The sequence below is a fragment of the Andrographis paniculata genome, unplaced genomic scaffold (assembly GCF_009805555.1).
Source record: "Andrographis paniculata isolate CXL003 unplaced genomic scaffold, ASM980555v1 Contig60END, whole genome shotgun sequence".
Taxonomy (NCBI): domain Eukaryota; kingdom Viridiplantae; phylum Streptophyta; class Magnoliopsida; order Lamiales; family Acanthaceae; genus Andrographis; species Andrographis paniculata.
The window spans coordinates 2,565,173-2,592,599 of record NW_026137596.1 but is presented as its reverse complement, the minus strand read 5'-3'; the positions used below and the strand labels follow the sequence as shown (position 1 = coordinate 2,592,599).

The following is a 27,427-nucleotide window of genomic DNA, read 5'->3' as shown; positions in this document are numbered from 1 at the left end:
TATTGTTTAAGGACACAAGTAGCATTTCTAAAGGCTTGTAGTTTGCTATATATGTATATGTATTATATTTGCTCACTCACTAAAGTAACATGCGTACACATATTAATGTTATCTTTGGTACTGGAGTTTTTCAAATGTTCTTGTGGTAGTTATTTATTGTTATAGATTTATAGTAAAATAATAAGTCTAGTAAATCCATTTTATCTCTTGGCTTGTTATTATCTCTAATGTTGCAATGGAATTGGTTTTGATAATATTTACTGATTTTTGATATTTTTTTCTTCAACCTGATATATGTATATATATATATGTATACTTAGGAAATATTCACATCTACTTTGTAATCTGATCTAATATTACTTGAAGCATGAAGGATAATACTGGAATGTGCTCATACTTTTGTTCTTAACATATATATATATATATATTATATTTTAATGAGATTTTTCTGTCTAGGCAATAGTTTGCCTCTCGCACCTGTGGCTAGGTTTCTCTTCAATCATCTGTGGGATGTCCTCAAGGATGTTCCGAGCTTTCAATCTGAGTATGGTGTTATCCTGAGGCATCTTTTGGCTGTCCCAGATTACAGATTCCACATGCGGAGACGAGTTTATTCGAGTGAGTATATCGCCTCCCAATTCCATCTTGTAAATGTAACTCTCTAAATGGTAGAAATATTCTAAATGTCCTTCAACAATGTTAGATCTTGTTATCCTATACATGGAAAAGGTGGAAACAAGCTTTAGTGCAGAAATCATTGGCCAATCAAATCCTAAAGAAGAGGTATTCCGTCATACCTTAACATTTCAGTCTCTTCTTGAAAATCCACCTGGAGATATCCCCAATGAACTCCGAGAAGATATGATTATGGGTTTTATTAAAATTTTTTCACATGTAAGGTAAGGAGTACCTGCTTTTCCTTGCTTTACTTCCATTATATATTTAGGTCGTTAGTAAACACCTGCAAGGATTTAATCATTACATTTAACCACTTTTCGATCAGGGATGAAGGGAAAATATCTAGGAAGCTTATTGAGTGTATCAACACATACTTATTGAAGGATGGGCCAAATTTGGGTTCTAAATCATTGGAACTTCATGAAGCAGTACATCGATTTGTATTTCGCTGCTGGTTTGCAACTCATGATCGAACTCTAAAGGTGTCAAGTCTAGCTGTATTATTTTTCATGACTTAATGCTGGAATTGTTAACATTTCCTAATTTTACCACCTTAGTAGGATGCGCTTGTTTTATATGCGAGGTTGCAACTAAGTCTAACTCGGGGTTTGGCCGATGGGTCTACTTTGCTTAAACAACTTTTGGATGTTGTTGTTAAAGAGCTTGATCTGATGAGTTCATCTAGCTTGAACATAACGAGGTTAAAATTGTTTCTGGCTCATGCGTTCTTGCTGTTATAATGATTTGTGTTGTAAATCTTGTGATGTATTTTGATGTTTTGCAATCAGGAGTGATTTAGTAAGAGATGAAAATATACTAACTAGCTCACAACTGAGAATGGTGGAGCTTGCAGCCTTTGTCTTTTGCCGGGTAATTATTTTAGTAACTTGTGCTTTTGGACCTCTATAGTTTTGATTTTTATTTTTAATTGCATTCATACTCTTTAATCACGACGTTGCACTTCTAAGCCAGATGCTATTTTACATGCATAATTTGAAGATTGACTTTTTAGTTGTACATTGAAATTCTAAGCAAGGGTAATATAGGTTAATTAATATCATTTGTGAGATTATATTTTTGACTTTCCAGGCATGCTCAAATTCATCAAAAGTGCCAACTGATGAAAAACGAGCTAGACAGGAGCATGCTTCTATCCAGATAAAAGAGCGTCTCGTTGAAGGAAAATGGGCATGGTAGGTGAAAATAGAAGTATAGGTTTTTAAACATCATAGGTTTAGGAAATACAATTGAAGGTTAAAGCTGCCATTATTTAATGTTACTGTATTGCATGATCTCTTCAATTGTTTTTACTTGCCACTTTATCTACACAATGCCTCACTCTGGGTTTATATCTTATATTAAAGTACCTGAAAATTGATGTGCAAAATATATGACAAAAGCATACAAGACTGTCAAATAGATGTGTTGAACATGTAAAAACTTGCGACTTTTTCTTGGGGCAGGCATGCTGCAGTTTGTTGTCTTACTCGCAGTTACTCTACTCGTATGAAGAAGGATCTCTTTGTGTATTGGTTTGAAAGCATATCTATCAACTTTGAAAGGTAACCTTTGTAGGGTTTCTGCCAAGGATGTTTTTATGTTTTTGTGTGTGTGTGTGTGCACACGCGTGTGTGTGTGGTGTTTTAATTATTTTTCAGGGGGATTAATTTGGTTGTTCTCTTTTAACCACCAGCATCCGACCTCTTATCCTTTGACAAATCCATGCCTGATGAAATTAAAGAAGAGCTTGTGATTTTCTTTCCAATATGATAACCTGTTTCGCATGTTTGGATCTTAACCTTTTGGTCTCATTGTGGGCAGTAGATGCACATTCGTCTCTACAATGTTGTTTGCTTAGATTTGATTAAAGGATTGTGAATAACATGGGCCCACCAACCCCACAATGTTCTTTTGCGGTCTCTTCTCTCTCTCTCTGCACTGTTCTGCTTGCTGAAACATACAAGTTCACTTGTTTTTCTCAAACTTTACTGCTCATTTTTGGTAGTTAGTGTAATAGAGATATGTTTTTTACTTTTTATTTTTTGTGTTAAATTTTGTTTCTTGTGTTGCACTTTGTATTGGTTCCTTGGATTTTAATAGAATTACTGTTCTTTGCAGAATGATTAACAATGTGAAATTGGACTGTTTTGATGGTCTTTTTTGGACTTTACGGTAAGATGCTGCTTCTAAATGGTGTATTATGCATGGGTGGATTGTAGTGTGTACTTTGGGGTACTTCTGTCGATCCATGTTGCAGACAATTTTTTTTTTTTAATTTGTATTTGCCTTCAAATGTATGCATCCTTGTATCTACTTCTCATACCCAGTGAGCTACATTTGAAGGAGCCTGCTCAGACTTTCTATGCTGTTGCCTCATGCTGCTCATATTTCAGATTCCTCAACAAAGTATCCTTCCACAAGGAATAAGGTATCCTTGTTTGCTTAAACTTAATTTATTTGTATTTAATACATCTTAGGATAGACATGTGATTTCAGGTTATATACCTATTAGGATAGATTGGTTATAAATTAAGCTGCTTTTAATATCCCTTCTGAAATTGGTACCCTTCTTTGTTACTTTTGTTAACTTGGGCTTTGAAGTTGTAAGGCTCTGTTGGCAATCATTGACAGTCATCTTATATTGATGAAATCTTGACCTTATCAACATAGGTTTTTTCGTAATATCCTCTACATTGCAACTTTTTCCAGAAACTAATAAACTAAGTTAAGCCCCCAATTACATTTACGGAGGTACATTTGTTCTCTGGACTGCGCGAGTATATTTTGGAACTTGTTATAGCTAAATAAAAAAGAGTAACTAGATTACAATTTATAGCTTTCCTAATTGTGTAATGCAACTTTCAGTTATATGATCTAATACGGAAAAAATTGTTGCAGGTTGAGAAAGGTTGGCATGTGATATGGAGCTGCCTTGTACGCAGTTTGCCTGCACTTGTCAATATTACCCCAATTGTAAGTATTACTTCAAGTGAGTAATTAGGTATTACCCAATCACTTCACTGATATGTAGACATAACTTTATAAATTATGTGACTATACCATGCCTATTCTGCCCTTTTCTCTGTAAACTTGTTTTGTTGCCAAAAAAAGAAAAAAAAAAAAAACGAAATTAGCATTCTAACATTGCTGCAAATAAATGTCTTTCTATCCAGTTTTAGCATCTATTAACATTTGCATTCCATGTTATCTATTGTATCATTTGTTTAACTTAATGCCAATTATAAGGTGCTTGGACTAAATCATATTAATAGAAAAAATATTATATTGATTACAGCTGTTTAATTTAGAGTGGTTGATGGGGGAAAAAATTGAGCTTGAGTTGAGGATTTGTTTAGACAACTAATCTGGCCCCTATAGTTTGTTAAGAACTCTTTTTTTGGTCACAATCAATTCAAATTTAAATCTGTTAAAAAATATTCAAAGATGGCCTTAATTGACTACTATAATAATGGATGATGTGAAAAATTTCAACAATATAGATGGTAATGTATCTTAATATTAGATAAAATTCCTAAAGTAGCATTCTGGTTAGTTGCTTTAAGGTGTCACCAACTCCAATTTTTGTTTGCCTTCTGTTGTAATTACATATGGAGGTTATTGTATAACTAATTACTTATCAACATTGAGTGTTAATAACTAGTCTGATTTGAAGTGCTTAAGTTTTTTTTTTTTTTTTTTTTTTTTGTCATAAGATTTTTTCTTCAGTAATTATTGATTTGGCCTTGTAATTCCCCTCTAGAAAGTGCAGCCATCACTAGATCTTCTATTCACCTATGCAGGTTGATGCTGCTTTGGTGCTTCTTTGCAACATAATGTTGTGTGTAAGACCGTCGTAATTAGAATACCCTTAATCATTTTTATTACTGACCCTTTTTATGCAAGTAATGAGTTTGTGCTCTAGTATGGGAATCACTGTAACTTAGTTCTCACTGAATGTTTTTCAGGACACAAAAGATTCCTATTTTGTTTCAACTGAGATATGGGATCTTCCAGTTTTTAAACGCTTGCCTTCCATGTGAGTGAACCATTTACCTCAATGCTTGGCAATTCGCATGCAGTCAATGGCTAGTTTTGATTAATGTTGATTGGTTATGTACGTATATTGGCATATCTCTTTTTAGCTGTTCTTGTCTTCTTCTAACAATTATATTTGTACCTAGTATATTTTTGGAGACTTTGGTAATCAACTTTTTGTACAAATGATCTTTTCTTGAAATAATATACCCAGCTTGATAAAGGTTTTTATTAGATTAATAAATTTTCCAACAAGCCTGTCTGGCTTGTTTCTTAATTTTTATAGTATTTTGCAAAGAGGATGTTCTCAGGTGTGCTTGTGTTAAGATAACATCTGGATATTACAAATATGATTTGGTCTAATACGATAAATGCTATAAAATCTATTCAAGTTTCAACATGTAGTTAAAATGATAGCGCCTGCAAGATGTCATTTTTACTGTACTAATTTAGCGTCGAGTCTCCCTCTGTGCCAGCCCATAGTGCAGTTGCTGTGCTCCTGTAGATTTTCTGTTTGCTGTTCTTTTTGAGTGCATAAGCTTTCTATTTTCTAACCAATCTGTATTCTGTTAACTATTGTAATATGACTTACACATGTTTTATAGAGGATCTTCACATATTTACTTGTCTCTAATGTGTGTACATTACAGATCCATTTTATGCTTCGTCTCGTGCTACTTTTCAAGGAGAGTTTCACAAGTAACACTCTCAAGCCTCCCTACTCTTTTATGCAACCTAACTGTGAAACTCTGCTATACGACTTGTGCATTTCTCTCACTATATATTTCTTATTAGAACATGAAAAAATTCCCCATCTAGGTCAGATATCTTTATTGAATTTTGGGATTTTACTCTTTCTTATTGTCATTAGTCTTGTTGCAAGGCTAATGGTTAAAGTTGATGCACAGTGTCTCACTATTGCCCTAGTGTGAACATATTTTGTTGGAAATAGGAGATATTGCTTTCTGTTACAAATAGAGTAGTGGGGATAAAATTAAAATCTCTAGCCTAATTGATATAAACTCCACAGTCCACTCCACTAGATCTGGACACGATTGCAATCTAAACTTGTTATATTAATGTGATACTTCCTAGACTCATCAATGCTTACTGATAAAAAGGATACCATTTCGATAATGAAATGAACCCAAATATGGGTGGGATACGTTGAGTGAAGAAATGACTGATGATCTACAAAGAAAGCAAGCTACATCAGGAATACAACAACCTTTGTTAGAAGGGACTCAAACTGGGAGGTCACTGCGAAAAATCATCCAAACGATGATTCTAACTTTAAGCGTTGCATTAAGAGATCAAATAGCTTGTCTAGGAGGCCAGGGTTGGTGGAGATTTGAGTTGAAATCCAACGTAAGGAGTATGAAAGGACTCCATTCAAAACATGCCTCCAAATGAGTCTATATCGTTGTGAGATAAAGTGGGGGATTGAATTACCTCAAGGAACGATTCCCAAATCTGAACCTTCTGGTCAAAAGGATATCTGCAAAGTTAGATATCCCATTTTCATACTCTGTTCTCCATAGCGAAAATCTTTAATGAAACCTGACTTCGAGCAAGTGACCACATATTTCTGACCAAATTATGAGGAAGGTATTTGTGCTAAACAGTTTGCTAGATTTGGGAGTATGTTGTTTTTGGCATGGAGGAAATGGATTCAAGGTTTGATCAAGGAAGGTTTGTCCAATGGCACACTTTTGTAGCAGTAAGTTGCAGTCTCCATCTGGCTCTAAAGAGAGGGACAAGGCAATGTCATGATAAGGAGGGTCTGTTACACCTAGGGGCAATGTCATGATTGGAAGGAGGGTTCTGCCAATTTGAAAAATTGTCAGACAATCCAGCTTCATGTTTTGAAAGAAGCCGTCCAATTCATTTTCCGACCGAGATATGTGGTGAAAAGTAATGTTGGGATGTCTAGAATTGTAGAGGTGGAGGCTATTGAAGTTCACATCATGCTTCCAAGGAGGAGTAATGCCATAAATCCAGCCTAGTGCATTTTCTTCAGTAATGCTCAACATAAATCTGTGGTAATGGCCATGCTGGTTAAGGATCCTTAATCATGGACGTGAGAGATAACCCTGCTGTATTTGAATTTTCTATCCTAGTATGTTTTGAAAGGATTAAGATATTTTGCTGAAAAGATCTCTGATACCAGTAGATCCTAGTTTACTGAACACTGAACTATTTTCAGTTGATTTCCTTGGTTCTTGAAAGTTATGTTCCTGCATTTGTCTTAAATATGGATTGGTTACACCTACACATTGCATTTAATTATGGATGAACATTTTCACTTGGACGAGTGGTTCCTAACGAGTATTTTAAGTTTATGGTTTACTTTTCAAATTGTAGGGAGATCCTAGAGATGCTCTACTTCTCAGACGGAACATGTTGAGAACAAGTTTGGATTTTCTGAATTCAAAGGTTTGTTCTGGATGATCCGATAATTATGATCTGTTGTCTTTTTGTCAACTTATTATTATTATGATCATTGTCATCACCATTATTATTATTATTATTATTATTATTATTATTATTATTATTATTATTATTATTGTTATTGTTATTGTTATTGTTATTATTATTGTTGTTGAAAAATGTTGTGGTACGAGACCCTAAATGCTGTACCAAGATTTTCTGTTTACTAGAATATGCTTCATAATGCAAATTTGTATTTCCTTAATATTGGCATATTCCACATCCTTTCATTTTAGTTTGTTTCCTTTCCTTGTTTTAAGTGTTAATTATGCTATATTTTCATGTAGGAATCCTTTCCATTGAAGGAGCAATTACTAGCTGCAGTACCAGCAACTGCATATTCCCTCTGTGTTGGTTCTGCTCCTTTAATAACTGAGACTCAAGGATTTTTACCAATATATGTATTGGAGGCAATGGAGGAAGGGACAAAGGTACATTTGTGAAAAGACTTCTAAATGTTCTGACCTCTCTATCTCCATTATTAAATTAGTGCCACATTTAGTTTGTCATTGAATTCTATGGAATCTAGGAAGTGGAGCAGTCATATGAAAAGCTGTACGAGTTTTTTGATTGTTCGGTTGAAGTTCTTGCAAAGTTTGAGAATGATTCTTGTCCAAAGGTGCTGTATCTTTTTGCTTAATCCTTTTATTTATGTCCTTTTTCTTGGAATAACCTTAGTTTTGCACTATTTTCCTGTGTCTCTGATATCAACAAAATTATACTCAGATCAACTTTGTTGAGAACAAGCAAATACGTCTCCCCCGGAAACTAAGGGATCAGCTAGCTGATGAGTTGGAAAATTCTGTTCTTGAATGTATAAAGGATAAGAATGTTAATCACTTGCTCATCTCAGAAGTCATCAATATGTGTGCTCTCATATCTCATTTCATGTACTGGTCATACTCAACAAGGTCAGTCTCTATGCTCCTCATGACTCTTCTTATTTTCTCCCATATAAAAATTGTCTTTTAAATTGCCATCTTTCTTTAGCAAATTTTTTTGTAAGAGTTCGTGGTTTCTTTCACAGCAGTTTGCTCAAAACTTGATTAGATAAATGCTCATTTAATTTTCCATTTTCTTTTGTTTCATTTTCTGTTTGCCAGATTTTTGCAATTATTGTTCCACTTGTTCTGTTAAAAAGTAAGACTACTATAACATTATATCACAATAATTATATGTTGTGCTTCCATGCTTTTTCGGATAAGTTTCTCTCTTTCTCTTTCTGTATATATATATATATATATCTCGGATCAGGTTGCGGCAGCAGCTTTTTTGTTTCTTTTGCTTTAGATAAAATGACACTTTGTGTCTGTGAATATATTCTTAATACACACATCTCTATATAAGCATTAATTAATAACACTATCATAGTTAAATTCTTTCTTTCATTCTAATCTAATTCTTTCTACATCAATGTTGTGTATATAGTCAAATTTCTTCCTCAAACTTTAGTATATATATATTTATCATGCCGAATTTGTTACAAACATGGTTGATTTGTATTCCATTTGGTGCCTTGGTGAATACATTTCCAAGTTATCTTTGGACTTTGTTGGTTGACTTCGTATGTAGATAATTAAATTAATGATGCATATCCCTAATAGTTTAAGCTTTTAGGTGAGGTGATCAGTCAAATCATCTAACATGGTATCAGAGTCATAGGTCTCGAGTTCGAGTCTCACCGTCCCCATCCGGCATATATCTTCGTGCCACGTGAAGGGGCATGTTAGTTGACTCCCATATGTACATAAAAAAAATTAATGATGTGCTACAACATCTTTCAAACAAACAATAGAATACATAATGTAAAACCAACATATTTCAAACACTAACAATCTTCCTTCTAATAGCAATATGTGAAATCATGTACAATAGTACAGAACTATTGTAGAAACTTCATAAGCATTAAGCACAAGAGAATAATTATGTGAAACACCTATAAGTCTTAAGAATATTCTTCTATCAAGGTTGTGAAAGACCCAAAAGGGGATGCTAGCTTCCCAACAAATTCTCTCTAACAAAACAAAACCTGAACGAGCAGAATTTCAGATTCAACTTTTCCCATAAACAACTGTGAATAAGAACAAGATTTTGGTAATCCAAGTGGAAGCTTTCAGTTTGGGCATAATCAATCATAGGGCAAAACGAATTGCTCAATCAGATTGACCAATTGCAATTTAAATTTAAATCCAAAGGGATATAAATAAATCAGAATCGAACCAACCAAACCAAATGAAACAATCCAAATCCAAACAAAGCGTAGCAAATCGTGGCACACGATGCGTCCGATGGTGGAGGTTGGGAGTTGCACTTTGGCGGACAGAAAAAGGCATACGGAATTTTGCCAAGTTTCTCTCCAGCAAATTGATGGCCACAGTTGGACTTTTGGTGGTGGTTAGTGCATACTTGGTCGGTTATGGGTTAGCTAGTCTACACGACATGGCGGTGCGGCGGAGACATCGGACTTAATCAAAGACATGAATGGGATGGTTACTGTTTACAACCAGAATTGATGCGCCAAATCCATACATGTACCCAAATACCATGATCCTACCCAGTTCCCCGGCCCAACCAACCGTGTTTCACGCCTGTGTGTGCAGAGATATTCCTATCCTAACTTTATTCTATATTCTATCCTAATTTAACTCTACATACACCAGTTTTTATGCATATAGTCGACAATGCAAATGCATTTTATTATTTTGTTCCTATTCATTTTGTGATGCACTTTATTTATTTATTTTTATATTTTTCAGAATCAGAGAGGACATCTCCCCTTTCTTTCTCAAATTGGGAGAATCCCTGTTGGACTTTCTGGAACATGCTGTGTCAGCTGTTGAGAAAACAGACAATGATACCATTTCTGGTTGTTTGGGCTTGAACTCGATTTTCAGTAACAGAGGATTGACAGTGGCTTCTTTTAAGAGCTTTATTCGCTCACCTCTCCTTAGCAAGTGGCAAGGTAAAGAAGATACTACTGCTGGATTATATGCTTGCATTGTTGAGTCTATGGAGAGACTTTTGAAAAGCCTGGCAAAGCTGTTTGAAGGATGTTCAGGATACAGGAAAAATCTTCACCCAAATATAGTCATTCCTGGTCAACTGGAGATCCGCTCCGTTGATGATGATGCCCCCCGAAATCACAGCAAAAACTTGCTTTCAGACATGGAGTTGGATTGGAGTAGTGGATCTAGTGATGCCAATGTTTTAAGCATTGATGATGATCCTGCTCCAGGAGTTTCCACTTCATTAGTAAACCAAAAACTTGATTTCTTATTAATGCTGTCAAGTTTTTTCTCAATTCTACCATCAGTAACATGGGAAGTGTTGTATAATCTTTTGGAAAAAGAGAGTGATCCAAAGGTACTTCATTTTCAAATAGTTCTCTTCCCAGATTTTGAAATGTTGCAACTATCATTTAAGGAGGTAAATAATTCATCAACTTTGATGTAAGAGCAGGTTTATGGAAATTTACTTTCTGCTCTCTGTCAACATCCTCATTGGTCTTCCAGCATCCAGCTATCAAATCTGGTATCTCCTTGTATTTGTAACTGCCAATCGATTTCACTCCGTGAGTACTTTAAAATAATGTGATTTACAGTTGATTACTCCCTTTGCAGGTCAAATCTTTAGCTGAATTTTTAAACATGGGGGACAATCTTAGGCTCCACTGTTCATATATTCTAGTTGGCATTTGTAGTTTGGTTGGAAGCCTTTTACTCTTCAATGAACGTGGGAAGCATGATATTGCTACTAAATCTTCAAGGGGAACAGTTTCTGAAGAGGTATGGTATGCATGTTTAAGCATGTCAGAATTGTTTAACTGGTGAGCTTTGAAATTTGTGTGCATATTTGAGTAGGAGGATGCCTTTAAGTGTTCTATGTCTGCAAGGAAGATTCCGATTGAGTTTAACTTCTCTAGTTTTGTTTTTTAGATGTTACTTGCAGGAGAGTAAACATGAACTCTATCATGATGTTTTTTTGGAAAAAGCAATCAACATATTGTAGTACATCATGGTGTTAGCCCTTTTCTGGTGACTGACTATACATAAGTAGAATGGAGAACAAGAGAATTTATGATTTTTATTGGTAAATACTAACCAACTAGTACATAACCATTTTAAGTAGTTTGCATATGCAATGAGGATTACCATGTTCAGAAAGCATGACGGTATTTGGTGAATTTGGTCTTGGAAAGGAATCATTATGACCACATTTTATGATTATACCAATTAACAATATAGTAACTGAGTTATTGTTGCTTAATCCATTGGCTTCAAATATTGAGCCTATTCCTCATTGTCTTGGCAGCATTATGTGAGGTTAAAATGACAAATAATAGAGGCTTTTTAACTTGTATTTTTATATGTTTTCATTTACTTTGATTAATCATTATATTGCAAATTGGTGTTTGTAACCCACGATTAAATATGCTTTCTCGATATAAATCTGTGTTTTCTCTAATTTTCTCATTGTTCTGTCAGTGCTTAATTTCTCTTGGAGATTTGATGAATAAAATCTTTGAGAATTGTATTTTGGATTGGTGTGATCGCTCTAAACTTGTGGACTGCATGTGTAATTTTGTCTCTCTCAGACCCCAAATTGCTCAGGTAATCTAGTGACTTTTTAATCAAGTATTAGTTATTGATGCCAAGTTTTGCTTATGCCTGTTTTTTGTAGCAGTCAATGATCGAGAAGCTATTTATACTACTCCGAGATCCTGATTATCGGGTTAGGTTTTGCCTAGCACGCCGGATTGGTGTCCTTTTCCAGACATGGGATGGCCATTTTGAGCTTTTTCAAGATATTTGGTAGGGAATATTTTATTTTAGTTTTTTACTCGATAACTGTGGGCATCCATAATAATGGTGGTGTTCAACATTAAATACTTGTTCACCACGTTAATTACTAATGGCAATACTTGTTAATTACTAATGGAAATACTTGTTTCAGAAAGACACATTAATAAGATTCTTTCAATGGCTGAATTAATATTTGGTCTCAGTTGATAATCCACATTCTGTGGATTGTGGTTTAGTCTTCTGTTTTGCTTTCAGTCTCCTTGTTCGAGTTGATATTGATTTAAATCATCATCGTCTTGTGCTGTATTCACAAGCATTTCATAAATAGTGTTAAGGATTGGAAGCAAAAATGTGTTGTAAATTGAGATATTGGCCTTCTTTGAGATTACATGGGTACATATAGATATTTATTGAAATGGATAGACCTAAATCACAAGATTATTGCGCTTATAGCACTAATCGTGCTAACTAGAATTCATAATATGTAACAAATTGTTATCTCATCCACAGCGTGAGATGAGTTATGTGCCTATTAAGCCTTTCTGGCATTGACACTGTTTTCGTAATAAGATTTGGAATTTTTTGTTTTTTTTATTGGCCTGATCCGACTACAATGGAGGTTTTGGTTTGAATTGGGAATCTGAAGGTTTGGTTCTGGTTGGGAGACCAAGTTTGTTTAAATGGTTTTACTTTGTGTCCATCTTTTGATGAAAGACCTATATGACATTTTATAGGCATAGGTTATCTAATATTCTTATACCTGAACTTAATTATAATAATTTTGAGATTATGTTATTTGCACAGAAAAAATAGATTTTGTGCCTTTCTAACCCTGCTAGACATATCTAGCCTTTTCACTTGAATCCAAAAATCATGTTGATTGTGTCATCATCTATACTCTAAATGTTCCACAGGAACGGACAAATAAATAATAATAATATGAGAATAGATTTAATTTCCTTAAAAATGTAGGTTCTGAAAAGAAGATTATATGTTCTGCATTTTCTTGGACCATTTATCTACTATGTGACATGCATACGTTATTGACTGACTGAGACTGGAGTTAAGAGAGTTCTGCCTTTGTTACCTTGATAAAAGACCAGGTTTTTGTTTGTTGGGAACTTCTTCTTATGCCCTGTTAAATGATGGTTTTAAAGAAAACGTTTCTTTGTGTTTCTGGAGAAGTGACCTGTTTAGAAAAGTATAAGGTTTTAATAGATGATTTATCATTAGGTCTAGTAACAATTTTCCAAGTGAGTTATTTGCAGACTGGCTAAGTTTAGGAATCAATTTCAATGAGTAAGTTTTAGCCTAGACGTCCTGGATGTAAATTAATGTATATTCAGCCTGTATATGATTTTTTTGGTGTCTTTGATGTATCACAAGCTCCTTGCAACCTGCAAAGATAATTTGACAAGGAGGTGTATACTGTATATTTATATATAAATTAACTTCTCCAACAGGGAGGATGCAATTATCTGTTCATTGAAGCTAGCACTCCAAACTGATGGATGTTTATGAAAAGTTGTAACCATATCTATACTACCTATGACCTTTCATGCTCTGATGATTCATTGCTCTTGTTAAGACTTACGGTTCCACTGCATGTTATTCTCAGCAGTTGTTGCGTTGATTTTTGCCTCTTCAAACACATAATCATAATATCTTTTTTCAGTTCAAATTTTGGTGTGAAGTTAGTTGTTTACTCGATGGAAAAAGTTGTCAGAGCTCAGGAAGTTTTAGCTGCTGGTCCCCAACCTAGCCCAATCATGGAAACTGCTATAGTAACTCTGATGCATCTTGCACTGCACAGTGAAAAGATAGAGTTACAGGTACTTACAATTCCTTTTGTTTATTATTTAAAACTTATTTGGGGGAAAACTTGCCCATGATGGACACCATGGCATTCAACATAGGTATGAAAGTAACACCCTATATTATATGCACTTAGGTTTGTTTGGTTGTGGTTTGAACTTGATTTGAAATGGAGTTTTGATTTGAGTTTTTGTTTTAAATAGTATTTTGATGTGATGTTTTGTTAGAGAAAATAGTGTATTTTTATTGAAAATTTTGCAGATGATTAGTGTTTATTTCAGTTTGAAATTACAAAAGATCAAACGTGCGTTAATATTATTTATAATGTGCATTACTAATAATATATTACTACAGAGTGAGGTACAAGGACGGATTAAAATTTGTGTCTGTACCATTGAACTAAGGATAAGTTGTCTTGTGCTTTCAAAATGAGGGTGTGGGTAGCTACTGTTTGTTGCTGTGAAGCTTGTAAATTTGCGAACCATTTCGTTTGCCCATGTGTAAGATTTATTTAGAATAAATGAAAAAACACCGTACTATATGTGAAGTATTATAGTTGCGGCTGGTTTGTAAGGGTCTCAACTTTGTCTATATAAGTTTGCATTCGACTTCTGAAAAAACCAGCTAGACCCCAAGCCTGTGATTTATGACTTTAAAAGTTTGCGTTACGTTATCTACTTTCTAAACCACAATATTTTAAGCTTCTGCGGAAGTTACTTATATCATGTGACTAATTTATGCTGATTAAGTATAATTCTGTTGATGTACTTTATTAATTATTTTGACCATCCTAAAATATTGGATTTCAATCAACAGTTTTTTTTTTTTTTTTCAATCAACAGTTTCTTGTTAATGCTGTTAGTGTTATCACGTGAGAGCATTTATTATACACCTGCTGGCACACATAGGGAGCTACTTTAATTTTACATTTTTTTATATATTGCATTTCATTGCAGTTACTCCATGCATGAGTTAGGCATTGCACACTCTTGTTTAGATATGTCTATATCCTCCTATGATTATTTAAATGGGTTGAGTAAACCTTGTCATGCGAGATTTGCATTAGAAGATACAAATTAAATGTCTAAGCTGATCTTTTTTTTCTTTATTTTAAATGTGTCTTTCTCAAGTTATGTTATGATGTTAATGCTGTAGATCTATCAGTTTTCAAGTAGAGTAATCTAATTAACCTTTTCATGTATAGGCTGTTTTTGCAATTTGTGTTGTTGCTGCAATTGAGCCCTCACAAAGGTGAATATATAGCTAATTTTTTAACTTTTCATAATTCTGCCTGCCTATTTGATTTAATTTTATTTATTTATTTATTTTTTTCAGGGAATTGATTTGTTGTGCCCTTGATAGTTTATCTTCAAAACTGCAGTACATGAATAGGGCAAAGGTATTTTGTCTTGATTTTAAATATTGCATTATTTTCAATTAATCTAAAGCCTCTAAGTTCAATTTTTTGCTGTTTTCGTACTTCCATTTTTCCCAGTATATGGAAGAACTCATGGGACGCATAATCTTTTGTTGGGTTGCATGTAGTGTAAGCCTAGTTTCCCTTGTTGAGGTAATAAGTGATTTTATTGAGTTAATGCTATAATGTGTATATGGTGTTACAAAAGCCTTTTTTATTCTTTTGTCTGTCTTCAGACTAGAGATCTTTATGTGGCAAATATCGAACCGAAAAACTTCATTCAATATTGTTGCCAGTGGCTCCTTCCTGCTTTGGTCTTGGAGGAAGAAGCTTCAAGCATAAAGTGGATTGCTAAGGTACTACACATGTCTGAGTTGAGCTTTTTTTGTAATTTTCAATTTCATCTTTTCTTGTTTCTTTCAAGTTTTGAATTGTTGGCTTCTTGTGCTATTTGGACTAATCATTCCAGTTTTTAAATCTCCATGTACATTTTTATATATTGCTTGTAAATACTATGTGAAGATTTTTAATTAATTTTCATGACATCTTTCTCTTTGAAATGAATGAATAGTTAAATCTATTCACCGAGAACATGCTGTGATTTTTCTAAATGATTAGCAATCCTATATTTCTCTCTAAGAAAGAAAGGGCTTGTTCAAATGATTTTTTTCTCATTTCTTTTTAATATTCATTTTCTTAATTTCCCTCCAATAGCAACACATTCAATACCCATTTTCTATATAAAACATCCCATCTAACAACTATATTTTACCTCAAAAACATTAAAACAAAAGACAGATACACCCACAGAAAACATATATACATATATATATATATATATAGAAGAAAGAAAATCCCCAAGTTAACAAACCTACCAAGAAAAAGACTTTTTTTTACACTAGTGTAACATTATTTAAAACTTTATTTTTGTTTTCATCATATAGTTTTTAATCGCGGTATTAAATTTTAAGTTAATATTATATATAAACACATTGACTTGGTATTTGAATTAGCTTGGTTTACAGTGATAACATTTGTTGTTACACAGATTGCTTGCCAGCCTTATGCTGATTTATGTAGAGATTATTTTGTGCACATCTTTTCTATCTGTATGGCCTTACACTGCGACAAGAAAGCTATGCAGCACAAGGGATCCAGGGCACTAGAAACTTCTATTCTAAAGTTTGCTGATATATCTGAGCATGAAAGAGATGAACTAATTAAAAAGCGAATGGTAAGTTCCACAATTTTACTAATAGTACCTTCTGTAATTTCACAAAGTTGTGAAATGACTTTGTTTATTGAAATTTAAAATAAGATCTATTTTCTTTCAAACTTTTAGTATATTTGAATTATAAGAAACTTTGAGTTGTTTTCTTAGTCGCTTTTCTTGCATGCAGGTTTCTATTGTAAATCACACTTTATCTTTAGCTTCCAATGTTATTGATCCTCCATCTCCATATTTCTCCAAGGATACAATTACATCAGCAATACAAAACGTTGTTGATGGGTTCTTGGATAGGTACTACCTACCTTCTTTTAGTTTTCCAAACTATATTCCTATCACTACTGCATGGTATACTTCTAACTTTTCCTGGTTGTGCCAGTGATGATCCTCCTGATAGCTGCGCCCTTGTGGACAAGATTAATATTTTTAGAGCTGACAGAGTATTTATGGTGATATTTCTTATTTTTTTATAACAACATATTAGGATATTGCAAGCATCATGATTCTATAAATTACTGTATAAGCATTGCTGAATTCTCATCTATTGAATGCTTGGCATCTTTATTATGCAGTTTATAGTTGATATACATTACAAAGTTACCTCTGCGGCTCATCCCCGGCATAAATCTAATCATTTAGCTGCCATTGAGTTGCTTGTCAATCTACTTGGATATCGAGCTGCTATTCCTAGTACCTTCAAGTGAGTATTAATTACGAACCTCTAAATCTAGAACTTTAGGACACTGGTCGCTGCTTGACTGGAAGATTTCTCACATTAGAGATCTCTTATTTGAAAATTTAAAGAGAGTTGGTTCCTTACCTTTGTTTGAATTATCAACCCAATTATTTGTTATTAGAATTCATATTATGCCTGGTTCCTTCCACTATGATCATTAATCCTTTTAAGTTTTAGCCAGAATGCTATAACGGACATAATCCCCAAATCTAGTTGAAAGATTTAATGTGACATTTATAGTTATACTTTCCTGACTTTATTTCCCCCTTGTGTCAAGCAGTTACCTTTTGAATTTGATTTGTCAACTCATTGATTGCCATCCTTTAATGGATCAATGCTGTTGTATCATTTCCACATTATTGAAGATATCAAGGGAAAACCCATCAATGGAGACTACACGAGCATTGGGTGAACAGCTTCAGGTGAGAGCATATTTTCTTCCCTTTTTTCTTGTTTCAACAAAACTTCTACATATTCCCCAGAGCTTTAGGTGAACAAGGTCAGGTGAAAACATATTTTACTCCCTTTTTTTCTGTTTCAACCAAACCTTTACATATACCCCAATGCTTTGGTACTCAGTTCTTAGTGTCAAAGTTGGTTGCATGCTGCACTGCTTCTGAATCTTCAGAAATTCTCTCTGCCACTGCATCTTCTCAAGTAGTATTGTTGCTGCAACAATTAACAACTGGATCTGATTCATCTCTGTATGAATACATTCAGGTACGATTTATTGTATTGTCTACAATCATAATGTTCTTCTGATACTTGACATAAAGTCCTGATCTTTCCAACCTCATGTATTGGTGTGTTCAACTTTCCTCAATTTTGATTGCACTTGTTTCTGATCATTTGTCAACATGTGACAGGAGCTAGAGCCCTTACCTGAACTTGATATATTTAATGACTTGAGAAGCTTCCACCAGAAAATATGTAAAACATACTCACCAAAAGCTCACTTACTAAGTGTAAGCAAAAAGGTTCCATCAAGTTCAATTTGGTGATTGCCCATTAAATTGTAATATTCTTTCCTCGACTTCTTACCATTGGCTCTGATTTTGTCTTTTCCAGTTTGTGAAGAGATCTCAATATGTACCCCCGAGATTACTTCTTTGCACGTACTTTCTCTCCCTTTTTCCTTTTTTCCTGCCAATCTTTCAAGTAGGCGCTTCTTGCACTGCCATTGGAAATTGCTTGGAAAATCTTTTTTCTACTCTTGTAGTGTTGTTTCTAGTTGTATTTTTCTTTTCTTTCTGATTCATGTCTGTGGATGAAATGAAGTTTATGTGGCACATACACACGCTTATTGTCACAGATAATCAAAAGGAAAACTTCATTCAAATTTATATCTTTCATATTAGATGGCATAAAACCTTTGTACATCGTTTGACTTGCAGTCTGAAAGCATTGCATGCAAGGATGTTCACAAAGGGGAAGCATCTAGGAAAGGTGCCTGATCAGAAATTTCTCAATGATGAAAATTGGCATTCAGATAATGAAATTGTTCAGGCTACTTGGGGTCTTATTCGTATCTGCAGCTTGGACAACACAGATCATTTAGGGGCTTTGATCTCTGATTTTATATCTAGGGTATTAGAGAAATTATCTCGTTATTTCATTGTTGCTTTTCACAATTGCATCAGAAGTTTGTTTAATATTTTTTAATATTTATATACAGGTTGGGATTAGTGATCCCCATCGTGTTGTTTTTCATCTTCCTGGGAGCAAGGCTGCCAGTGCTGCAGATTCGCACACACATTTGGTTTCTGGAATATCCAATGAAGTTCTTGCTGTTCTTATGAGGCTTTTAAAGAAATATTTAATGGATGATTCGGTTGACTTGATTGACATGGCCTCACAAGCTTTACGGGTGAGTTGGTTTATTTACCTTTAATTGCCTTATGCTGTTGCTTCATCTCTTATGCTTGTCCAGTTCTTACTGTCAATGGTCTGCAGTTTCCCAACACAAGTCACTGAGGAAAGTTTAGTTCATGCCATATATTTTTCGCTACCTTCATATTGAGTTATTGATGATTTTGTAGAAAGCAAATGTTCAAATATTCATTTATGAAATAACTACCTTCCTCCAACAAAAACCATATCACCGTAATTCTTTCAGATTCTCCTCCGTCCTGTCAACATAAAGGGTCTTGACCACCACATGCAATGCACAATCAATTAGCAGCATAAATTACTTGTCTGTAGACATTACTGCTGAGGCAATATTTGTGAGCTTTTCTGAAAATAGTGCGGTGGTGTGCTTTTGTGGAATTTTAATGAGCATTCAGTTTATAGTTAGTAGTTTTATTTTAGGATTTTTGGAGCTTTTTCAATAGTAAATTTAACTAAATAAACACTCACTTGAATTCCTACATGAAGATCAACTCTGATATCAACAAGCTACACCCTAAAATCTTCAATTTCCCCTACATTCTTGTCTGTCACATCTCTCGTAGTGCAAACAGGCTTGCAGACTTCTTTGCAATACATGGGGCAGGAGAAAATGCAACTCTCTCAATTTGGCTGTAAATCTAGACCAGTTTTTGGCCTGTGATTCTGCTCCCCTATCTATTATCTATCCCCTTGGCTCCTTTAGCTGTAACAGTTTATCTCTTACTCTTAACTAAACTACTAGCTTTCTTTTCAAAAAAGAAATAATAATAATAATAATAATTAATAATGATAATAATAATAAATAAGTTATAATAATAACTATGATAAGTATTTAGATCATGCCAAAAGTATTATTGTATCTTTTCTATTGTGGAATATGGCTATGCCAACAACATATGAGTGAAGTATGTTGATTTTTTATTGGGATTATGTGTTAATTTGGTTTCTTGTAAATAACATCAACTTGTATTTCATCTTCAACTGAACAGGGAATTCTTTCAACTGAGAAGGGTCAACAATCTTTGCTACAGTTGGATTCCTACGAAAGGTCCCTCATTGAGGTTAGTGCTTTTCTGGCCCCATTAATTCAATTGTGTGTCCAACTCTCTGCTCTATGAAATGGAAAAGTACACTGTATTAAACTGAACTTTTGTGATGGTTAGTACTTAGTATGAAATGCAATTATTCTTTTTAAGTTTTGAGTTCTATTTAATTTGAGGTTATATCATGCTAGCTGTCCAAACATATATATAAGCTTATGGAATGTGAAGTGCTTCCGTTTTGAGCATAGATTTGTAGAGATTTTGCTCCGCTTCCCTGCATTTTCCATTAACTACTACGGTGAAAGTTAAGATAGCTAATGTACTATTTTGCTCAGTTATCAGATTTTTCTAACAGACAAGGCTTAGTAGTCTTGATCTTCAGATATACAAGTGAAAGCTTAATATGACAATTTGTTGCAAAGGAATGATCATTGGTGCTTAAGCAATTGTTGGAACATGTTTTTAGGTCAATGCAACCACGTTATTAGAATCATAGGTAATGTTAGGAATTTAAATAGTTGTGATAATTTATCATACTGACTTGTGGAATATCTCTTCTCTTTAGATTGGACTGGCAATTACTATGTAAAGTTTCCCTATGTGTGATTTTGGTGGTTTAATTTGCATATGCATAATTTGTAGGTTCACTCAAAGGGTGCTAGTTTGGAAGTGGTTCAAAGTTTGATTGCAAATCTACAAAAGAAATACAGTGGTATTTTTTACATTATGGTTCTGTGCCTTTATTTTCTGGACACTATATTTCCACCTTATATTGAATGAAGTATGGCGACTACATAATTTATTCTTGATACATCTTGTTATTTGTGTTACTTCTTTCATTATGTTCTGATGGATTACAAATTGAATTTCATAGCTAAGAACAATAAAATATTGAAGGAAAAATTATTGGCTTATTATTTTCTAACTAGGATATAAGAGCTTTTTACTGTGTAATTATTTTGAGTTTGCTCTTTTTTATGTGTGCTACTATGGCACCAAATAAGAAACTAAAAGATAACGTTTAATTCATGTTTTGCAACTTTTAAGCAGTATTTATAATGATGTATTTCCTTAGACCTTGCCATGTGTCGAATGACTGATTTTCCAAAAGTTTAAAATAATGGATATTTGCAATGTTTGATATTTATATTGTTATCTTTCATTTGTAAATTTGATATACCTAACACTTCATAAATCATATACTGTTTTCCTGAGCTTGGTATGTTATTTTTTGCCCGATACTATTCTAAATTTCTACAAAATGTGAAGTTTGACACTTGTTCATTTATGTTTTATATGTGTGTTAATGAGTGAGTGAATTATCAAATACATCAATCAGGGCTGGTTGATCTGCATATTGTGAACTACAGATTCCCACTCCATGTTATGTATGGTCATTTCCTACATGTTGACTTCTTTCTTTATGTTTCCAGCCAAAGCAATTTCCATTGAGGACGCAGCTGTGTGGACTACTGTTGACAAAGCATTTGATGCTTGGATTTGTCCACTTGTATATGCCTTGATAGGATTTTGTGATGATCCTATTCTTAGGTTGTCCATTATTCTTCAAAGGAATCTGGGGTGTGTTTGTTTGAGGGATTTGTTTGGATTTTCACTATTCATCCTATTTCCCCCTCCCCCCCCAAAAACATCAAATCAAACACTTATTTTTCATTTTTTATATTATACTAAAAATCAATTTTACATTCAAAACATCACATCAACACCTATTTATATCACATCATACAACTATTCAAATTCAAAATTTTTACTATTCAAATCCCAACTCAAAATCCAAACCCTCAGACAAACACACCCTATTTTATTCTTTGTTCTGACCTTGTTCAGTGATTGATTTGCTAAATTATTAATCTTCATTTTTCATCTTCCGTTCAGACTGTGCCAAGATATTGTGCTGGAAAAATCTGAAGTTGCCGAATTGTTGTTCTCAAATGTCTTTGTTAATATAGCTGGAAAACAGGATTCAGATGGTCTCTGTAAAGTAATCTCATTGAAGGTTATGCGCTTGCATTTTTTGTGAACTGGTTTTACAACTGGAATTATTTGTGGCATGGTATTCAAAGTTAATATTGCCAGATGGAGGTCCAATAATATAGAAACTGCTAGGATCTATTTCTATATAGCATTAGGTTTTAGTATTAATGAATAATGATTAAATGCCCGGTTTTCAAATGATTAAACTTGCAGATTGACAAATCTTGGTGTCCACATATGCCACAAGTAGACTATTTTTTTACTCTAGTTTGACAAGTATTTGACCTTTTAACAGTGGAACATCTAACAAATATATGTAATTAACGTGACATCTGTTGAAAAACAGCTTCTAGTTGTATACTTGTTTTTATATGTTATATTTAATTTGATTACAACATATGTAACCAGCACATGTTATGTTGACAGAGAACTCCTTTTCTTGTGACCATCAGAATGTCTCTTTAAAATAGCCAACGATCCAAGTGATTTGCATACACTGGTTCAATCTTCAAATGTAAAATTTTCCTTTTCTCAGTAGTTTTGTTAATATCATGTTTAATAGTTGTATCTTGAAGGTTGGCTTTTGTTACCTACCTTAACTATGCATCTACCACACCCTAGATACTTCTTCAGCTTTCACCATAAAAGTTTCTACTCCATTTACTGCTTTGCTGATTTTGTTAAACAACTATTATTTTTTATGCTGTGATAAAAAGGTTCTATCTTTTTTTATAGGTACAAGAGAGTGTACTGGTCGAGTCCAATACATTGACCAAATCGGTTCAAGTATTTTTGAGTGCGTTAAATGAACTCCGACTCTGTTATGTGATGGAAAGAATGGAATCTTCTGCTGCACTTCATAAGATGAAAAGTTCAAATACAAAGGTTTTATTTCCACAACTCCCACTTGTATTCCATATATGCAATAGAGTCAAATGTGATGAAAGTGAACCATTATCACCTGTAAATTTTAACTTCATATTCTTCCCAATACATCCTACATCATGACATCATATGAAACAGCTGCATTGTCTACGGAAGTTTGGACTTTGGAGTTCTACCTAACTACATTTTATTGTTTCACAGCATAATAAATCTCATGGCTTTGGAACACGTTCTGCATCAGCAAAATCAAGGGATCTTGAGTCACCTTCTAGTTCAATGCCATCAACATTACTGTGGGAAAAGGTTTTTTCCAGCTTTTGACATTTGATGCAATATTTTTGTAACTCTGTTCTATACTAAAATGTGCTTTCTCTGTATAAAAGCATTATGTTTCTTTTATATATCTATACACACCTCAACTTAACGTATGTTTAGTGGTGAAAACCATACATTTAACGCCATTTTACTACCACAATGTTTATAATTTTTTATTTTATAATTATTATTATTTTTTGTTTTTCTTGATGTTGTACAATTCAATATTGTGATATTGAAAGCATTATTGTCCATGTTATATTGCTGAATATATCAAATCAGTGAACAAGCTCTTTCTCATGATGTTGAGTTTATTTCCCCATGCATTGCTACATATTCCAGGTTTATTGGCTTGCTGTGGATTACCTTGTAGTTGCGAAGTCTGCAATTGTGAGTAAAATGGATTACCTTGTGCTGTAGTAAGTGTTGTCTCTGTATATTCTTGTGTCCTATTTTGTTGTATTTGTTGTGTGCAGGATTGCGGATCGTACTTCACTGCTTTTCTTTACGTGGAGCACTGGTGTGAAGAGCATTTTAATAGTCTCACCTTGGGTAGCCCTGATTTTTCTCATCATGACACGGTATACTTACATCGAAGCTTCTTAATATGATGATGTATTTTGCTGTATTTTTTTTTAGCATTTCATATACAGTTGGAATTTTTATTACCATATATATGATAGACGAAGATAATGTAATTCTTACTTTTCTGATACTCAGCTGCCATCCCATGCTGAAATACTCATGTTGGCAGTCACCCAAATTAATGAACCTGACAGTCTGTATGGTATCATTCAATCTCATAAGGTTAGTTGAAAATTTACATTCATATATGAGTTTATGGTTTCATAACCCTATTGATTTTTTTTTTATTTGACGAATGCAAAATCATGACATGCGATGGAGAGAAGATAAGTTAAGAACTGGTTACAGTAATGTCTCTGATTCTGTTCTTTTGATTATTACAGTATGGTTATATTGATTAGCATTACAAAATGGATATTTCAGTTTGGAATCTTGTGGTAGTCTTTTAGTCATAATTTCACTGTCATGGAAAAATGCATGTGCTTCAGAGTTTTTTGCCTGGGGTCTCTGCAAACATGCTTAAAAAACCAAGTGTTATCATGTTAATACCATTTTGTCCTCTGTTGGTTGCAGCTTACATCTCAGATTGTGACTTTTGAACATGAGGGTAATTGGAGTAAGGCGCTTGAATACTATGATTTGGAAGTGCGCTCTAACACCATGACACAAGTAGGCGGTTCCACCTGTTCATCTATTGAGAGTTCGCAACAAGCAAATCATACATCCTTCCATGACGCAGATCATGATGTGATACGGAAGAAGCCTTACAAAGGACTAATTAGATCTTTGCAGCAAATTGGATGCACCCATGTTTTGGATGTGTATTGTCAAGGTCTATCTTCTCAGAGGGGGCAGTTTCAACATGATTTAGAATTTAATGAGTTACAGGTTTGACAATTTTTAAATTGATATGCAGTCAGTAGTTTGTTTATTTATTTCTTTGCGCTTTAGATATCTTATTTCATGAAGATGATTTTTGTGCTATTTTTTTTATATTTCATACAGTTTGAAGCTGCCTGGCGGGCAGGAAACTGGGATTTTTGTTCGCTTTATTCTAGCGTTGATGCACCAATTGTGAATGAATTCGGAAATGGACATCATTTCAATGAAAATTTGCACAGGTGCCTTGTTGGATCTTAATTGGAGTTTGGTTTGAAACCTAAACAATTTAGGAAGTGTGCCATTAAATATTTGTTTTATTTTTATTGTTCTGATATATTTCTGTTGTAGGAATGTTCTTTTTATAGTACCTTTTTGTGGAACATTATTGTATAAATAAGGTGGCAATGGGATTTGAAACAAGACCATGTTAAAATTACTGCTCCTAGAAGTTGTGTAGCGTACAATATTTCTTCTATTTTGGATTACTTCAAGTCGCCTAGGTTTCCATTTGTTACAGTTCTGCTCACTAGTTCCTTTTTCTTTCAATTCAATTGAGCTGTAATATGATGCATATGGATCCAGTTTTGATGGTTTGTCCCTTATCTGTTAAAAAGATAAATGTAAAATGTTGTTATTTTAATATGTAGTAAATGATTAAATTTGGAGCAACAAAGTTTCAAACAATTATGTATAAGTCCATTTTGATTCATGTCATCACAGTGTTTTGGTGTCAAACACACTAAGAGTAGTGCAAGTAGTCATCCTGAATTTCATGTCTCCCATCAGTTTAACACTTACACTTCACTTGATCTGATGTAGCTGTTTGAGAGCCCTTCAAGAAGGAGACTTATATGAATTTCACACAGCACTGAATGACTCAAAGCAGGTTTGTATGCATCAATAACTTGCATCAGACGTCAGCTGAACTTTTTGGAATTTTAAGATCGTATGATCTTCTTCAGGCTCTTTTGACTTCCATTTGCCATGCAAGCAAGGAAAGTACTGAGTACATATACTCAACGGTAGTTAAACTTCAGGTACATATCCAAGCAAATAGTTTGCCTATAATTATGATAGGCTTTAAGGTTTATATCTGTGTTGAAGGTGGAAATTTCTAATTTCTAATTTCTATTTCCTGTTTCCTAGTTTTCTTGTAGCTGTTCATAGCCTAAGATGTCTTTCACTATATTATGTACAGTAATGTTATTAAATAGTTTGTGTTGTTTCTCAATTTTAGCACCATTCATAGTTTCCAGTATCTGTGATTTTATTTATTTGTTTATTTTTTCTTTCGAAAGAAGCTATTATATATAATAAAGATGGGGGGATTACAACCCAAGTAGTTGGGGAGTTGTCATACATGTGAACATTATTCTTGGTTTGTTTTGTTTGCCAGATCTTCTATCATCTTGGAATGGCATGGGATTTACGGTGGAGTACATCTTGCGACAATTTTGATTCGTCTTGCAGACATGATCTGTTAGCAGAGCCTGTTGTCCCATCCTCTGACAAGGTGCTGTACTCTTTTCCACAGTTTGGCTTCTTGTTGGCTGCTCACTTTATTAATTTTGGCAATGATCAGGTTTTGTCCCCAACTATATTGGAGTATATGGCAAGATATTCAGTTGAATATCTATCCATAAATTTAACTTTTCGAAATTTCTCACTCTAGCTACATGTGCCCTCTATCAACAATCATGACTGTACTATTCATGTGTTACGCACTGTGTTTTATACCTTTCAGTTCTGGATAGAAGTCTTAAGTCTTGAAGTGTTATGCCAAAGGTGTTACTTTTCAATGTAAGATTCACTAACTGTGATCTTGAATCTTCAGTTGCAGTGGTTGCATGCAAACTGGATCTCAATTTTGAAGCAAACCGATTTACATATGAATTTGTTGGAACCGTTCATAGCATTTAGAAGAGTCCTTCTTCAGGTTCTGAATTCCATGGACAGTAAAGTGCGTTATTTATGGGAATCAGCGTCAATTCTTCGCAAGGTTTCTCTCGCTATTGTTTGTTTTTATTTTACAACAAACCAACAGTGCCCACTAATTTGGTTGTTAGTGTACAGGGTTCAAGGATTTCACAGGCTGCTGCAGCACTCCATGAATTTAAGTTCCTGTGCTCTGATATGGGAGAAGAATATTCCAAGTTGTACTGGCTGGGAAGAGTATGCAATATCCCTTTTTGTTTTTCATAGCTTGTGGCCCAAAAAATAGAAATGTTATGCCGTGCTTCCTGCATTTTGATGATAATAGTGGTACTCCATGTGTCCTGTAGACTAAGTGAATCACATTAGCAAAGCTGCATGTAAGCAAAACTCACACCTAGTTTAAAAGTTGACTTGAGTTGGCTCCCTTAAGATTAACTTGTTGGATGAGTAGGTATTCATAATAATCAGAACAACTTTTTCAGTGGCATGTGTATTAATTATTGTGATTGTTTTACAAACTAAAGCTTGAATTCTGGGTATCGGAATGCCCAATGAATGCATTACTTTAGCACATTTTGTTGATCTGTGCTATCACCTTCGCCGATAGTTCTTGCTACTGTTATATGAATAGAATTACATTTTTTGTGTGAATCTCTCTTATTGACTCTCTTCTCAATAATGCACTGGTGATTTTGA

At 34.0% G+C, this 27,427-nt stretch overlaps 1 protein-coding gene across 5 annotated transcripts in view; it reads left to right on the top strand.

Moving 5' to 3' along the window:
- LOC127259341 (serine/threonine-protein kinase ATM) overlaps positions 1-27,427 on the top strand; it is a 36,543-nt gene that overhangs the window by 1,262 nt on the left and 7,854 nt on the right. Inside the window, exons 4-56 of one of the 5 annotated variants that reach the window (XM_051286615.1) lie at positions 457-618; positions 704-899; positions 1,004-1,160; positions 1,239-1,378; positions 1,467-1,548; positions 1,768-1,871; positions 2,142-2,240; positions 2,797-2,850; positions 3,022-3,106; positions 3,577-3,651; positions 4,479-4,520; positions 4,644-4,714; positions 5,364-5,412; positions 7,078-7,149; positions 7,491-7,634; positions 7,733-7,822; positions 7,930-8,114; positions 9,960-10,566; positions 10,663-10,734; positions 10,824-10,988; positions 11,688-11,813; positions 11,887-12,014; positions 13,681-13,837; positions 15,025-15,071; positions 15,156-15,219; positions 15,316-15,390; positions 15,474-15,593; positions 16,286-16,471; positions 16,638-16,759; positions 16,845-16,914; positions 17,038-17,165; positions 17,482-17,623; positions 17,781-17,921; positions 18,068-18,166; positions 18,270-18,316; positions 18,596-18,788; positions 18,877-19,068; positions 20,081-20,152; positions 20,777-20,846; positions 21,568-21,685; positions 22,031-22,151; positions 22,865-23,014; positions 23,216-23,317; positions 23,672-23,719; positions 23,806-23,910; positions 24,050-24,136; positions 24,488-24,802; positions 24,920-25,035; positions 25,616-25,682; positions 25,759-25,833; positions 26,193-26,309; positions 26,637-26,795; positions 26,870-26,968. In XM_051286615.1, coding sequence (XP_051142572.1) covers positions 457-618; positions 704-899; positions 1,004-1,160; positions 1,239-1,378; positions 1,467-1,548; positions 1,768-1,871; positions 2,142-2,240; positions 2,797-2,850; positions 3,022-3,106; positions 3,577-3,651; positions 4,479-4,520; positions 4,644-4,714; positions 5,364-5,412; positions 7,078-7,149; positions 7,491-7,634; positions 7,733-7,822; positions 7,930-8,114; positions 9,960-10,566; positions 10,663-10,734; positions 10,824-10,988; positions 11,688-11,813; positions 11,887-12,014; positions 13,681-13,837; positions 15,025-15,071; positions 15,156-15,219; positions 15,316-15,390; positions 15,474-15,593; positions 16,286-16,471; positions 16,638-16,759; positions 16,845-16,914; positions 17,038-17,165; positions 17,482-17,623; positions 17,781-17,921; positions 18,068-18,166; positions 18,270-18,316; positions 18,596-18,788; positions 18,877-19,068; positions 20,081-20,152; positions 20,777-20,846; positions 21,568-21,685; positions 22,031-22,151; positions 22,865-23,014; positions 23,216-23,317; positions 23,672-23,719; positions 23,806-23,910; positions 24,050-24,136; positions 24,488-24,802; positions 24,920-25,035; positions 25,616-25,682; positions 25,759-25,833; positions 26,193-26,309; positions 26,637-26,795; positions 26,870-26,968 — 6,509 coding nt within the window. Of the gene's footprint in view, positions 1-456; positions 619-703; positions 900-1,003; positions 1,161-1,238; positions 1,379-1,466; positions 1,549-1,767; positions 1,872-2,141; positions 2,241-2,796; positions 2,851-3,005; positions 3,107-3,576; positions 3,652-4,478; positions 4,521-4,643; positions 4,715-5,363; positions 5,413-7,077; positions 7,150-7,490; positions 7,635-7,732; positions 7,823-7,929; positions 8,115-9,959; positions 10,567-10,662; positions 10,735-10,823; positions 10,989-11,687; positions 11,814-11,886; positions 12,015-13,680; positions 13,838-15,024; positions 15,072-15,155; positions 15,220-15,315; positions 15,391-15,473; positions 15,594-16,285; positions 16,472-16,637; positions 16,760-16,844; positions 16,915-17,037; positions 17,166-17,481; positions 17,624-17,780; positions 17,922-18,067; positions 18,167-18,269; positions 18,317-18,595; positions 18,789-18,876; positions 19,069-20,080; positions 20,153-20,776; positions 20,847-21,567; positions 21,686-22,030; positions 22,152-22,864; positions 23,015-23,215; positions 23,318-23,671; positions 23,720-23,805; positions 23,911-24,049; positions 24,137-24,487; positions 24,803-24,919; positions 25,036-25,615; positions 25,683-25,758; positions 25,834-26,192; positions 26,310-26,630; positions 26,796-26,869; positions 26,969-27,427 lie in introns of those variants that run through there. The other 4 variants (XM_051286616.1, XM_051286614.1, XM_051286617.1 and 1 more) reach the window with 4 other exon arrangements.